The following is a 15601-nucleotide window of genomic DNA, read 5'->3' on the forward strand; positions in this document are numbered from 1 at the left end:
CCCCCCCAATACTCTGGGTGTAGTGGCACTGAGCACTTGGAAAGTTCAGGAAGGAGGATGGGAAGCTTAAGCCAGCCTCAGCTACATGGTGTGAGTTTGAGGCCAGTCTGGGTACATGAGACCCTGTTTCAGATAAAAAATAACATAGGGTTGGAGAGATGGCTTAGCGGTTAAGGTGCTTGCCTGCGAAGCCTAAGGACCCATGTTCGACTCTCTAGATCCCACCTAAGCCAGCTGCACAAAGATGAGGCTAGCGCAAGGTTGCACATGCCCACTAGGTGGCGCAAGCATCTGGAGTTTGATGTCAGTGGCTGAGGCCCTGGTGTGTCAATTCTCTCTCTCTCCAATTCTCTGTCTTTCCTCTTTCTTTCTCTCTCTGTATCTAAATCAAACAAAACACAAAGGAGTCGTCTCCCCTCGGTACTGCATGCTACCAGTGTGAGGGGGTGCAATACCAGTGGGGCTTATGGGACTGCTGAAAGAAAGTCTTCTTAAACACCAACAGGAAAAGCCATAAAGTGAGATATCCGAGCTTACTGAGCGTCTTGTTAGGAGGATGTTGAGGTTGAGTTTTCCACGTTCAATTATTATATTCTCAACTTCCTCTGGGGGTGGGTGTAGGATGAGAGCCCTGACCTTCCTTGATACCAGTCTGTCTTTCCTCAGTCCCTAGTACATCAGAGGTGGGAGGTGTCTGGAGGATCAGGCTGTACAAGGACATCGAGGGACACCCCAAGAGGTGTTTTGGCAGGAATCAGTACCTGAGAGGCATACCACCTGGGTATTTCACTGTAGCGCATCCCTGAAGGTGGCCACCTTCCTTGACTGCCTGGTGCCACCCAGGCGGGTTGCAGGCAGCCAGCCACGGACTCCAGGACCTTCTTGGAAATGTCACTCGGAGTCCACCGTGTGGTCGAAGGCATGCTCGGAGCGTTCCTTTGTCCTGGACTGAGAGCACAGGTACAAAAGAAGTGCCAGGCACAGCAACGCAGTTGAGGTAAAGAAGGCCAGGATGCCCACAAAGGCGGGTGGTTGTATGGGCAGGCGGACCAGGGGGCTTCCAGCTGGGATCTGGTTGGTCAGGCTGAGCATGTAGCCGAGGGACCAGGAAATGCTGCTGTTCCCCACCTGCGGAGTGGAGCAGACAGCTCAGTCCTCAGGAAGAGACTGCACCCCAGCACACCCCACCACCAACCCCGAGAGGCTCCCATGGGAGAGGCTGCACCCACAAAGAATGGGGGGCCATCCCACCTTCAGTAGAAGAGTCAGTCAGAAAAGCAATTGCCCATGGCGCAACCCCATTGCAGCCTCGTGTGAAAACGCCATGTTAATAACCGTGGAAGTTTTTCTGTGGCCCAGGTGAACAGGCATGTTTGTGGGTAAGGGAGAGAGGGTGGGAAGGGGTTTGCGGAACCCACCACCAGCTCCCCGGGGAAGAGTCCCCATGTGAAGCTGACTTGGCAGTTTCTTCTGGTAGGTCCATCTGTTTTTGCTTAATATGCTTTTAAATTTTTAAAAATTATTTATTTAATTGTATGTGTGCCCACGTGCACATTGGTGCACACACACACACACACACACACACACTCACCAGGTTCTCTTTCTGCTTGTTCGTGCAAACAAACACCAAACATATGCACCACTTGTTGTGCCCAGCTTTATGTGGGTGCTGGGGAATTGAACCCTGGCCACAGGCCTTGCAAACAAGCTCTTTTAACTGCTGAGCCATCTCCCCAGACCCCTTGACATGGTTTTTGTTGGTTCAATAAAGCAAACATATATTTAGCATTTGCGATGTCTGTAGTGAATGGCACTTGTTAGCATGGTGCTTAAAAGCATTCAGCTATAAACTAAATCACAACACCAGCTTTATTTTTCAGGTCATATTTGCTTGATTAAGAAAACAAAAAACTGGGCTGGAGAGATGGCTTAGCGGTTAAGCACTTGCCTGTGAAGTCTAAGGACCCCGGTTCGAGGCTCGGTTCCCCAGGTCCCACGTTAGCCAGATGCACAAGGGGGCGCACGCGTCTGGAGTTCATTTGCAGAGGCTGGAAGCCCTGGCGCGCCCATTCTCTCTCTCTCCCTCTATCTGTCTTTCTCTCTGTGTCTGTCGCTCTCAAATAAATAAATAAAATATTTATATATAAAAAAAAAGAAAACAAAAAACTTTTGGGCTGAAGAGATGGCTTAGCAGTTAAAGTGTTTTCCTGCGGAGAAGCCTAAAAACCCACATTCGACTCTCCAGAGCCCACGTAAGTCAGATGCATGTGGTGATGCACACATCTGGAGTTCACTTGCAGTGGCCGGAGGACCGGGCACACTCATTCTCTCTCACTTTCTTTCTCTCTCTCTCATAAATAAATAGAAATAAAATGTTAAAAAACTTTCAATCCTTCTGTATTCTTACACTTACAACAATAACTTCTCTTATAAATGGCATCTCTTGGTTATTTATTAATCTTTATTTGTTTTGTTTTGAGATAGGGTCTTATGTAGCTGAGGCTGGCCTCCAATTTATTATGTAGTCAAGGCTATCCTTGAATTCTTTTTTTTTTTTTTTTTTGGTTTTATTTATTTATTTATTTGTTTTTTCAAGGTAGGGTCTTGCTCTAGTCCAGGCTGACCTGGAATTCACTATGTAGTCTCAGGGTGGCCTCAAACTCATGGCGATCCTCCTACCTCTGCCTCCCGAGTGCTGGGATTAAAGGTGTGCGCCACCATGCCTGGCTGAATTTTTGTTTTTCCTGGGATGTTTGTTTAAAATTTTATTTCAAAAGCTTAGATAGCTTCACCCCCCCCCCCCGGCTGAATTCTTGATCCTTCTTTCTGTGTGTGCTACTATATCCATTCTTTTTCTTTCCTTTTTTTCAAGAATATTTTTATATATTTATTTGGAAGGAGAGAGAGACAGACAGAAAGAATGGGCACACCAGAGCCTCTTGCCACTGCAAATGAACTCCAGATGCATCTGGCTTTATGAGGGTACTGAGGAACTGAACCGGGGCAAGCAGGCTCTACAAACAAGCACCTTTCACTGTTAAGCCACTTCCCCAGGCCTCTTTTGTTTTATTTATTAATTTTAAATATTCTTTCCTTCCTTCCTTCTTTCCTTCCTTCCTTCCTTCCTTCCTTCCTTCCTTCCTTCCTTCCTTCCTTCCTTCCTTCCTTTCAGAGAGGGGAAAAGGCAGAGAGAGAGAGAGAGAATGGGTGCACCAGGGCTTCCAGCCACTGCAAATGAACTCCAGATGCATGTGCCACCTTGTGCATCTGGCTTACATAGGTCCTGGGGAACCAAACCTGGGTCCTTTGTCTTTGCAAGCAAACACCTTAACCACTAAGCCATCTCTCCAGCCCCTTTTATTTTATTTATTTATTTTTTTTTAGTGTTAGTTTTCTTTCCAAAAAGAATTCATTCTTACTTTCCGTATTTTTGTGGTATCTATTTCTCTTCCTACTTGCCTGCTACCTCCACAGTGTGCTCAGGCATGCTAGGCAGTCACTTGGCTGAGCTTTATCTCCAGCCCCGTGACACTTTTGTGTGGCCAATCTTTTGAAATCTCTTTATATTCCCACATATGAACACTCACTTGACTAGAAGGAAAATGCTTCATGATGAAAGGAAAGGATATTCAAACCTAGAGTATTTTCTTCATCCAACCTTATACTCAATAGGAGCACGTTCTGCATTCATATAATGTGCTTGCCTGGTAATTAGATTTGTTAGGAGCAGGGCTTGGAGCACGCATGCCATCAACAGTTCGGTGTCTCCAGACATCCCTCTTGTTTTTTCTACAGATGACTTAATTTTACTAATGTGAAAATAGACAGTCCCAGGCCTAATGCAGGATATTGAATGGGTTAATCTAATTATCGCCAAAGCTGGACTTTGAGCAGATCAGTTCCAGACATCCTCCAGGCTTCACATCAGCTATTCCTGGACCGAGAAAACCTTCTTAGACTTGGGGACACAGTGGTGGCAGGACATGGTCACAAGGCTGGGTCCTGCCTGAAGCAAGGTCTGGTGGTCTGGTGGCAGCTGTCACTCTACTTTCTAAGCATTTTGTTCCTTTGGCAACTTTATTTATTTATCTATCTTCTATCTCTCTCTATCACCTATCAGTTGATTGATCTACCATCTATCACCTATCTAGCTATCATGTATCATGTATTTATCATCTATATATCTACCATCTATCATCCATCTATCTGTCTATCTATCTCTATCATCTATCTGTCTATCATCTATCTATCTCTATCATCTACTTATGTATCTACCTGTTGTCTTTCACGCAGCCAAGAAAATCTTCTCCATCCCGAGAGTTTTATCCGTAAACACAATGACCTCAGGTTGATTTAAGGAGAACATTCTTTTAAAAATATTTTTAAAGAATTTATTTATTTTATTTGAGAGAGAGGCAGATAAAGAGAGAAGGGCCTTCAGCCACTGCAAATGAACTCCAGACGCATGTACCATCTTATGCATCTGGTTTGCGTGGGTCCTAGGGAATTAAACTTGGGTCCTTTGGCTTTGCAGATAAGTGCCTTAACCACTAAGCCATCCCTTCAACCCCTCATTTAGAGAAAATTCTTTCTTTCTTTTATTTTTATGAGAGAGAGCAGGAGAGAAGGAACTGGCACAGCAGGGCCTCCACCCCCTGCGCTTCAACTCCAGACACACGCACCTCTAGTGCACGTGCCGCCCTGCGCTTGTGTCACCTCGTGTGTCTGGCTTACGTGGGATCTGGAGAGTCGAACATGGGTCCTTAGGCTTTGCAGGCAAGTAACTTAACCTCTAAGCCATCTCTCCAGCTTGAAATTTCTTTCTTTTTAAAATATATTAAAAAAAATTTTTTTTTTTTTTACTTATTTGAGAGAAAGAGGCAGAGAGAGGGGGAGAGAATGGATGTACCAGGGCCTCCAGCCACTGCAAAAGAACTCCAGAATGCATGCACCTCCTTGTGCATCTGGCTTATGTGGGTCCTGGAGAATAAAACCGGGATCCTTTGGCTTTGCAGGCAAATGCCTTAACTGCCAAGCCATCTTTCCAGCCTGAAAATTCTTATTTAATGCTAATGTGTAACTCCCTCATGCTCTAAAGCCTGCATAAGATTCTGACATCTGTATAATGGAGAGCAGTTATCACCCTTTTAAAAATTAAATTACAACAAAATTGAATTACAGTTGAGGCTGCTTTTCTGGACGAAAGGTCTCAAATCCTTAACATATTCAATTCTCATTCACCCAACCTTTCCTACACACTGACCAGTTCCAGCTCTTGTGCTGAAGCTAGAAGGGTCAGAAGGACAGTGAGGAGGGTTTCTGACCTCCAGGAGGTCACCACCTGCTGGCCCTTGGCTTCCCATCTTTTCCTCATCTGGAAGTCTCTTGCAAGTGATTCCCTTCTCTGCTCCCAGGGTATTCAGAAGTGTCCAAATTTAAATTACCCTGTAACCTGTGAAGTTGCCTCCACATGCATGCACAAACCTTTTGATGGAGAGTGAAGAGGAAATGATTTCTGTTTTACTTACTTCTTTCTCAAAACGTATTTGAGGCCAAGTCTCCTCTGTGAACTTGTACCCATTCACGAGCAGGTGGTAAATGTAGTGAGCTGAGAAGCAGTAGGAGCGGGCATACACCTCATCAAACTTGGGGAGCAGAGATGGGAGCTGCAAAGGAGGTTTAGAACACCTGAGAGGAGTGGGCGAGTACATTTCCAAATGCACATTTCAGCCTGGGCTAGAGCAAGCCCTCCATAGAACCCTCCCCCGCCGAAAAGAAACAAAGAACAAGATGAACATTTCATAGCACCTGGTATTAACTATTATATTAAAAAGAAATCTTAAGGCCTGTCTGTGAGCTAGGGACCCATGTTCCACTCTGTAGATGCCACTAAGCCGGGCCCACGAAGGTGAGGCAAGCACAAGCTTACACGTGACCACTAGGTGGTGCAAGCATCTAGCGTTTGATTGCAATGGTTGGAGCTCTGGCATGCCAATTCTCTCTCCTTCTCTTTCTCTCTCTCACTCTGTTAAATAAAATAAAAATCTTAGCCAGGCATGGTGGCACATGCCTTTAATCCCAGTATCCAGGAGGCAGAGATAGGAGGACTACCATGAGTTCAAAGCCACCCTGACACTACATAGTGAATTCCAGGTCAGCCTGGGATATAGTGAGACCCTGCTTTGAAAAACAAAAACAAACAAACAAAATCTTCTCACATTGCTGGGGAGATGGCTTAGTGGTTAAAGGCAATTTCTTGCAAGCCTTCCAACCTGGGTTTAGTCTTCCCTGGAACCCATGTAAAGCTGGGCACAAAGTGGCACATGTGTCTATGATCTTAATGTGCCCACAACAATGGGAGACAGAACCAGGAGAATCCAGAAGCTCATGGGCCAATTAATCAGTTTGGTGCACTCAGTGACAAAATAAGAAAAAATACTCTGTCACAAAGAAGGTACAAGGGTAAGGAAAGACCCTTGAAGCTGTCTTCTGATTGCCACATGCTCAGATTAAAAAAAAAAAAAAATTATCACTCAGAATTTCAAGATAAAATCGATAACAACACAATTATGCAACAATAAAAATATCCCTATCCAATGCCACGTCGTAGTAGTATCTGAGGTCACTGAGTATTTATTACATACCAAGCGCTGCTCTCATTTTTCACTTTACTTTTAAACTTTTTTTGTTTTTATTTATTTGTTTGAGAGAGAAAGAAGCAGATAGACAGATAGATAGAAAGATAGAGAGAGACAGACAGACAGAATGGGTGTGCCAGAGCCTCCAGCCACATGCACCACTGTGGGCATCTGGCTTATGTTGGTCCTGTGGAGTTGAACTTTGGTTCTTTGGCTTTGTAAGCAAGCACCTCAACTGCTAAGCCATCACTCTACCCACTTTTTAGCATATAGTGCGCGTGCACACACACACACACACACACACACACACGTGTTTTTCAAGGTAGGGTCTCACTCTAGCCCAGGCTGACCTGGAATTCACTATATAGTCTCAGGGTGACCTTGAACTCACAGTGATCTTCCTACCTGTGCCTCCCAAATGCTGGAATTAAAGGTGTGCGCCACCGTGCCCAAATAATTTTTTTATTATTATTTATAAGGAGAGAGAGAGAGGGAGAGGGAGGGGGGAGGGAGGGAGAATATGGGTGTGCCAGAGCCTCCAGCTGCTGAAAATGAACTTCAGGGGCACGCACAAGTGAGCATCTGGCTCTACGTTGGGTGCTGGGAAGTCAAACCTGGATCCTTAGGCTTTGTAGGCAAACACCTGAACTGCTGAGCCATCTTTCCAGCCCTATTTTTTAACTTTTTATTAACAACCTCCAGAGGTATGGACCATATATCACAGTCACAATCACAGTCCTGTCCCACCGCCCTCCCTTCCCCTTCTGAGTCACCCTTCCACTGAACCCTTCTTTCTTCCATTTTATTCCATGTCCCCCCCCCCACCATGCAGGTCTTGCACAGACAGCATCAGCCACTGTGAGGTCACGAACACCATGGCCACTTTGTGGTGTTTTCACTTTTTGAAGCAGGGTCTCCTTTAGCCCAGGCAGGCCTCAGACTCACGGCACTCCTCCTACCTCTGCTGCCCAGTGCTGAGATAATGGGCGTGCGCCAGTGGGCTGGGCTCCGTCCTCACCTCTCCGCATGCACTTAGAGTGTTGTCCACAGCGCATGCATGAATTATCTGATTTTGTAGATGCAGATTGGCAGGGCTAAGTTCAGGATCTACACACACTCGTATACGATGCATGCACATATATACACATACATGCATATACACACATACACATATGCACAGACATTTAGACACACATCCATATATAACACATACATATTTATGCACATACACATAGACACAATGTATACATATATGCAAACACATACACGCAAATGCAATATGCTCTGCTGTATATTTTTGTACTGACATCCACCCTTTTTTAAAAAATACCTCACTCCAAGTGCGTTGGCAGAAATCCCAGCTGCTGGAGTTGAAGGCACTCAGCGAGAAACTCCCCGACAGGTTGAAGGCACTGGCTGTGTAGTAGAACCCTGCAAAAGCCTGGAAGAAGCCCAGAAGGGGCTTAGGTGACGGCTCAGTGGATCAAGTACTCACTGCTTAAGCCCGAGTGCCTGAGTTCAATTCCCCAGACCCCCCGTCGAAAGCCAGAAGCTGTGGCAGCCTCTGTCATGCCAGCACACTGACAGGGCGGTGTTCCCAGAAGCTCATGGTGAGCGCAGCAAGGAGCGACAGCAGAGCACGATCCAGCGGGGGAGAGAGGAAGAAAGAAAGAGAGAGAGAGGGGGAAGGGAGAGTTTGAGAGAGAGGGAGAGAGAGGGAGAGAGGGAGAGAGAGGGAGAGGGAGAGAGGGGGAGAGAGAGGTTAAGAGAGAGGGAAAGAGAGGGAGAGAGAGGGAGAGAGAGAGGGAGAGAGGGGGAGAGAGAGGTTGAGAGAGAGGGAGAGAGAGGTTGAGAGAGAGGGAGAGAGATGTTGAGAGAGAGGGAAAGAGTGGTAGAGAGAGAGGGAGAGAGAGAGGGAGAGAGGGGGAGAGAGAGGTTAAGAGAGAGGGAAAGAGAGGGAGAGAGAGGGAGAGAGAGAGGGAGAGAGGGGGAGAGAGAAGTTAAGAGAGAGGGAGAGAGAGGTTGAGAGAGAGGTTGAGAGAGAGGGAGAGAGGGGGAGAGAGATGTTGAGAGAGAGGGAAAGAGTGGTAGAGAGAGAGGGAGAGAGAGAGGGAGAGAGGGGGAGACAGAGAGGGAGAGAGGGGGAGAGAGAGAACATGAGCACTCCAGAGCCTGTTGCTGCTGCAAATAAACTTTAGGCACATGAGCCGCGTCGTGCACCTGGCTTTACGTGGCTACTAGGGAACCGAACCCAGGTCAGCAGGCTTTGCAGGCAAGTGGCCTTAATGGCTGAGCCATCTCCCCCGCCCCAGCCAGAACTCTCCCAGTGGGGTTTGCGCTCACCACAAACGGCCCTTGAACCTTAGGTTGGTAAACCCCATCAAAGGAACAAGCTTCTCGGTCCTGGCAAGCTTTGAAGTCAAATATGGAAGCCACCTTCTCCCTGCACAGCCAGGGGTCGCCGGTTCCTGTAAAGGTCACGATGTCGTTGGGGCTGTAACTTTCTGGCCTCTGTTTTTCGGTGCATAGGCTGCCAAACACGTGGCCCAAGGTGAAGGCGGCACTGTAGTTCTGAGGGTAGCAGGGGTTGCTGACGGTGGCTTCAGTGGGAGAGCCCTGTGGGTACCAGAGTGAGGCGTTAGGTGGGTTTGTTTTTTTTTTTTTTTTTTTTTTGGTAAATCCTTTTGGCCACTGCACATTAAAATTTATTTTTGTTTATTTTTATTTATTTATTTGAAAGTGACAGAGAAAGAGGGAGAGAGACAGAGAGAGAGAGAGAGAGAGGGAGAGAAGGAGAGAGAGAATGGGTGTGCTAGGGCCTACAGCCACTGCAAATGAACTCCAGACGCATGCGCCCCCTTGTGCATCTGGCTAACGTGGGTACTGGGAATCGAGCCTTGAACTGGGGTCCTTAGGCTTCACAGGCAAGCGCTTAATGGTTAAGCCATCTCTCCAGATCCCCCCCCCCCCCCCCGCTCCATTGCACATTTTAAAACCTTTTACTGTTGCCAAAATTTTCGCAGCTCTCTGATCCCCTGACCCCATCCCGGATGGGGTCCTGACAGACAGTTTAAGCAGCTTTATTCCAAGTAACTCAGAAAAGGTGGGGAGGGCGTGTGCAGGTGCTCCGGACCAGGGAGGGCGCTAGGCAGTTTCACATCATCCAGTCTCTCAGACAGATTTTAGAGCTTAGCCTCTCTTGACTCTCACCTGCTCTGGGGAAAGGATGATTTCCTTTTCTTTCTATGAGCCCCACTCTCTTCTCTGTCAGAGCCAGAGGAGTATGCATTGCCAGAAATGAAGGAGACAGAGAACGAGAGAGAGAGAGAGAGAGAGAGAGAGAGAGAGAGGAAGAAGGAGGAGGAGGAAGAGGAGGAAGAGGAGGAAGAGGAAGAGGGGGAGGGGAGGGGGAGGGGGGAAGGAAGAGGAAGAGGAGAAGGAAGGATTCTTCAGAATTTCTCTTCCAGAAATAAGCATGTTGGTTGAGTTTCTCTCTCTCTCTCTCTCTCTCTCTCTCTCTGTCTCTCTCTTTTGTCTTTTTGAGGTAGGGTTTCACTCTAGCCCACCCTCACCTGGAATTCACTATGTAGTCTCAGGCTGGCCTCGAACTCATGGCGATCCTCCTCCTCTACCTCCCGAGTGCTGGGACTAAAGGCGTGCACCACCACACACCACACCCAGCTGGCTGAGTTACTTTCATGAGCACACAGGGACATGGGGGTGAATGGTGGTGCTGAGGGCCCTGCTGTGGATAGCTGACTAGGTTCACTTGGGGTATTGCTTGGCTATGTTGGGGAGGGGTGATAGCCTGGGGCGGGAGCGTGGCACAGTAGATGGAGGCTGCTTGAGGTCCTTCTTTCTCTCCGTCCTAGGTAGTGCTGGACCCTTCCTAAGGTCACCCACCATGTGGATCCTGTGCCACGGGCTCAGTCTTTCCTGGGGCAGAAGCTGGAATTGGAGGGTAAGTTCCCACCACCCAACTTACACAGAGGGGTCTGAAGATGGGAATGCTGCAGGAGTTGAGTGACTTCTGTGAGTCAGTTCAACTTTTAAATAATTATTTGTTTGTTTATTTATTTATACCACCTTGTGTATCTGGCCTTATGGGGCACTTGGGAATCAAACTTGGGTCATTATGTTTTGCAGGCAGGCCCTTTAACCACTAAGCTGTCTCCAGCTCTCAACTATTTTTGTCTTAAATTTACTTGCAAGTAGAAAGAAAGGGAGGTAGGGAGGGAGAAAGGGAGAGAGAGAGACAGACAGAAAGAGAGGGAGGGAGAGTCAGAGAGAGAATGGGTACACCAGTGCCTCCCACCAATGCAAAAAAAAAAAAAAATTCAGATGTATGCACCACTTTGTGCATCTGGCTTTTTGACAGTATTGAACTAGGGAATTGAACCCAGGCTGTCAGGCTTTGCAAGCAAGCACCTTTAACCACTGAGCCATCTCTCCAGCCCCCAACTCAACTTTTTAGTAGGCTAGTAGCTACATATCACAGCTCCTGCTCCCAGCTACCCTGGCAGATGGAGGGACGGGGGAGATCTCTAAACACTGGGTGGGCTGCGGTCCTCCTCATACCCTCCAGTCAGCTGAGGCCCCTCTCCTTCCGTCTTGGCAGCCCAGCTGTGGAAGGAGGTGGTATCTTTGACACTGGAGTTTGGGGTGTGGGGTCTCCTCCATAGAGCTGAGAGCAGTCACTGACACACAGGCATACTCGAATGCAGGGTTTATGTCCGTGACCGCCCTCCACAGGAGGCTCACTGTGGTCTTTGGTGCCCCAGGACACAGCCCTACTGATTACTGAGCGGAATTTGGCTGCTCCAAAGTCCTCCCTGCCTACAGGGTTCCAAGCCTGCCTAATATAGACCCTTGTACAAGAAAGCTGGGCCAGTACAGGCTCTGCCCTCCCCTGCATTTCTCTTGTGACTGCGATTGTATTTTTGTCTGCACCCAGGGGAGCTCCATGTTTCTCAGGCAAACTTAGCTACCAGGCTGAAACATTTTGTGTTCATAAAGAGTTGGAATCATGCAGAAAACATCTAGGGCTTTGGATCTTCCTAGACTTCCTTTTTAAAAATATTTTTGGGCTGGAGAGATGGTTCAGTGGTTAAGATGCTTGCCTGAGAAGCCTAAGGACCCGGGATCTATTCTCCAGATCCCATGTTAGCCAGACATACAGAGGTGAGGCAAGTGCAAAGTCTCAGATGCCCATCAGGTGGCACAAGTGGCGTGGAGTTCAACTGCTGTGGCTGAGGCCCTGGCCTGCCAATTCTCTCTCTGTCTCTCTCTAAAATAAAAAATAAATAAAATTACTTCCTGTTGATAGCATTTAACATATTTTTATTTATTTGTGAGAGTAGAGAGAAAGGAGGGGGGGTGAAAGAGAATGAGAATGGGCACATCAAGGCCTCTTGCCACTGCAAATGAACTCCAGATGCATGTGTCACTTTGTGCATCTGGCTTTACGTGGGTCCTGGAGAATCAAACTTGCTGGCAAACTTTGCAAGAAAGTTCTTTAATCACTGAGCCTTCTCCTTAGCCTCAGTCCTTTCCAAGGCTTTTTTTTTTTTTTTTTTTTTCCCAAGGTAGGATCCCACTCTAGCCCAGGCTGACCTAGAATTCACTCTTTAGTCTCTGGCTGGCCTCACATTCACAGTGATCCTCCTACGTCTGCTTCCTGAGTGATGGGATTAAAAGTGTGAGCCACCATGCCCTATCCTTCTAAGACTTTTTAAAGAAATATTTTTACTTATAAGAGAGGGGGGAGGAGGGAAGGAGAGAGAGAGAGGGAGCGAGGGAGGGAGAGAGGGAGAGAGAGAGAGAGAGAGAGAGAGAGAGAGAGAGAGAGAGAGGGGGGGGGAGGGAGAGAGGGACACGGAGGGAGGGAAGGAAGGAGAGAGACAGAGAGGAAGGGAGGGAGGGAGGGAGGGAGGGTAGGAGAGAGGGAAGAAAGAAGGGAGGGAGAGACAGAGAGAGAATGAAAATAGATGCAATAGCAGGGCCTCCTGCCACAGCAAATGAACTCCAGACACATACACATTTTGTGCATTTGGCTGTACATGGGTACTAGGGAATTGAACTTTGGGCAGCAGAGTTTGCAAACAAGTGCCTTTAACCATTAAGCTATCTCACGAGTCCAGATCTTCCTAGATTTCCGAAGCATATTCATTAGAAGTGGTCAACACAACATGAGAGAGAGGACGGACCCCCAGGAATACATTAGATTATCACTACATTAATATCTTAGGTTAGTTCTGTTACTGTGCTGGGGATGCAGCTTCGTGGGCAGAGTGCTTGCTTTGCATGCACAAGGCCCTAAATTATGTCCCCACCACTGCATACACCAGGCATGGTGGGACATGCTTGAAATGCCAGCACTAGAAGGATCTTAAGTTCAAGGTCATCCTTGGCTACATAGCAAGTTTAAGGCAGCCTGGACTACATGAGCCCTTATCTCAAAAAAGAAAAAGAAGCTGGGTGTAGTGGTGCACACCTTTAATCCCAGCACTCAGGAGACAGAAGCAGGAGGATTTCCATAAGTTCAAGGCTAGTCTGGGACTACAGAGTGAGACCCAGGTTATCCTGGGGCTAGAGTGAGACCCTACGTTAAAAAAATAAAAAATAAAAGCTGGTCGTGGTGGCGCACACCTTTAATCCCAGCACTCAAGAGGCAGAGGTAGGAGGATCGCCGTGAGTTCAAGGCCAGCCTGAGACTCCATAGTGAATTCCAGGTCAACCTGAACTAGCGTGAGGCCCGACTTCAAAAAAAAAAAAGAAAAATAAGTAAATAAGAATAAAAATAAAAGAAAGAAAGAAAAAGAAAACGCTGTTATCTGTTTTCCATCTACCTGCTGACTTGAGTACGAAAGGGCAGGTCACCCTCTCTCCGTACCTGCAGAAGTGCTGCCAGAAACTTCTTCTCGGCCTCATTCCGGCCGTAGCACTGGAAGCTGTGTGTGTAGAGTGTGTACCCATAGCCATACAGAGTCACCTCCACGATGTCGCTGTCGTTTAGCCCTGCCTTCTCTCCTGCCACGAAGGAGATCTGGGTGGAGGCGCCTCCTAAGTCCAGGGCTCCCGTGGTCTCCACGCCGCGTGGATGCACCCACGTGTGCCACAGGTTTTTCTGCGGGGCGGGAGAGGGACGTGAGAAGAAAGGAGCCAGCAACCATCTTTGCTCGCCCAGGGCTCTCCACCCAAGTCCCAACTGCTACTGCAGGGCCGGGTGATACGTTCACACTCAGGGCCGCTCCTCTCCTTTCATTTCAAGGGTGGTGAGTTCAAATGGCCACAGGAGCTGGGCAGGGGACACAAATAAGTCACAAATGTGTGCGGGTTAGTGGTGTGCAGCAGGGATGTGGACTAGGGACTGGCTGGAGCATGCCTCGGTTCACTCTGTCCTGCAGGTTGTCACAACGCAACAAGGTGACTGTCACCATTTCCTCTCACAGCGGGGAGGCGGAGGTGAGGACATGTGAAGACGCTGTGTGTGGAATTCTATGTAAATCTCCCAAATGTTAACTGTGGCAGTTCATTGAAAAACTCAAAAATACACCTGAGGGCAACAAACAGCCTTTCAGAAGGATGTATGGTCTAAGCACCCTCTGTAGGGACTGGACTGTAAGAAGGCCCCAGGGACACGGTGACAGCTCTCTTTGTCTCTGTGGACTCAGGAAACTGACTACCTGGTGTTTTTATAAATTCCAGGGATCTGGGGAGCTCTGGAGCTGTCCTTCAAAATACCCATAGTCCCACAAATTTCTCCCACGCTGTTAAGGTGATTGTTCCCCCAGTCCATGCATTGGGTTCTGCTTATGGCCCACGCCTCCCCCGCCCCCACGGCAGATGCAGCCTGTTTTTAGCTGCTGCGCCTAAGCGCTTCTCTCCCCAGTGCATTATAAGTAGGAGACCCCCCCCCCCCCAGGGCATGGACCTCCCCTTCGGTGATCATCCACAGGGGACAGGATAAACAGCAAGATTGAAAAAGCCAAAAACCATGCATTTGTTTCCACACACCTCCAGGAAGTTTCCCATTATATAGTTGGCTGTAATCCATCCATACACCCCTTCCTCTTGCCCAGAAATGATTTGAGCACCCCTAAAATCAAAAGGCTGGGACTTGAAGTAGCTTTGGATGCTCGCAAGGACTTCATTAGCTGCTGTTTCATTTTGCAACCTATGCAAGGCACAGAACACAAGAGGCTGAGTGCCAGACACAAGGCAGTCTTCTGAAATCCTCCTTAGCGGGTAAGGCTGGCCTCCCGACACCCCGCCGGCGGGAGCACGTTCTGGATGTGTTCGGACGCGGCGGCCCCCTCTGCAAGCAGAACTCTCCCAGGCAGGACGCACCTCTTACCTGTCACCCCGTCATCTCTGCCGCCTGACCCGTCCCCTTCCACTTGCTAGAACAACTGGCCAATAGGAAGAGCCTCCCACTTAGTGGGATCGCTTTGGCTCAGATCAGCGGAAGAAGAGGAGAGATAGGGGAGGCCGGCATGTACGCATGTGGAGGCCAGAAATTGATGTTGGGAGTCTTCCTCAATGACTTTACGAGTGCTTCAGAGTCTCTGCTGCATCTAGAACTCACTGATTTAGCTAGTCTAGCTAGCCAGTGACCCCCAGGGATTCCTTATCTCTACTTTCCCAGCACTGGGATTACAGTCACTTTATGTGGGTACTGGGGATCCAAACTCAGGTCCTCCTGCTTGTGCAGTAAGGGTTTACCCGCTGAGCCGCCTCCAGGCTCCTTCCCATCTCCCGCATGCCCAGTTCTACCGAATTCTACCCAGCTGGGGTCATAAGCGCTTTCAAAGCACAGCGAGCTTTGTTTTCTGACAGATCCTCACCTCCAACGCCCGGAGCACCGCCTGTAACCTGAACAGGTTCACATTTCATGTTTCTTTCCGGACCTATTTTTTCTTTTGTTTCAAGGTCAAGGAAATACTATTAAGAAGAAATAAGAG

General features: G+C 48.1%; 1 protein-coding gene across 1 annotated transcript in view; it reads right to left on the reverse strand.

Moving 5' to 3' along the window:
* Positions 1-286: 286 nt before the first annotated feature.
* The window catches only part of Entpd3 (ectonucleoside triphosphate diphosphohydrolase 3), a 47257-nt gene continuing 31942 nt past the window's right edge, over positions 287-15601 (reverse strand). Inside the window, exons 6-11 of the mRNA XM_045136681.1 lie at positions 14655-14814; positions 13531-13764; positions 8982-9254; positions 7969-8079; positions 5529-5666; positions 287-1128 (exon numbers count right to left, since the gene is read on the reverse strand). Of these exons, the coding sequence (XP_044992616.1) occupies positions 892-1128; positions 5529-5666; positions 7969-8079; positions 8982-9254; positions 13531-13764; positions 14655-14814 (1153 nt within the window). The 3' untranslated portion in view covers positions 287-891. The remainder of the gene's footprint in view (positions 1129-5528; positions 5667-7968; positions 8080-8981; positions 9255-13530; positions 13765-14654; positions 14815-15601) is intronic.

This window comes from Jaculus jaculus, chromosome 17 (genome assembly GCF_020740685.1).
Source record: "Jaculus jaculus isolate mJacJac1 chromosome 17, mJacJac1.mat.Y.cur, whole genome shotgun sequence".
NCBI lineage: Eukaryota > Metazoa > Chordata > Mammalia > Rodentia > Dipodidae > Jaculus > Jaculus jaculus.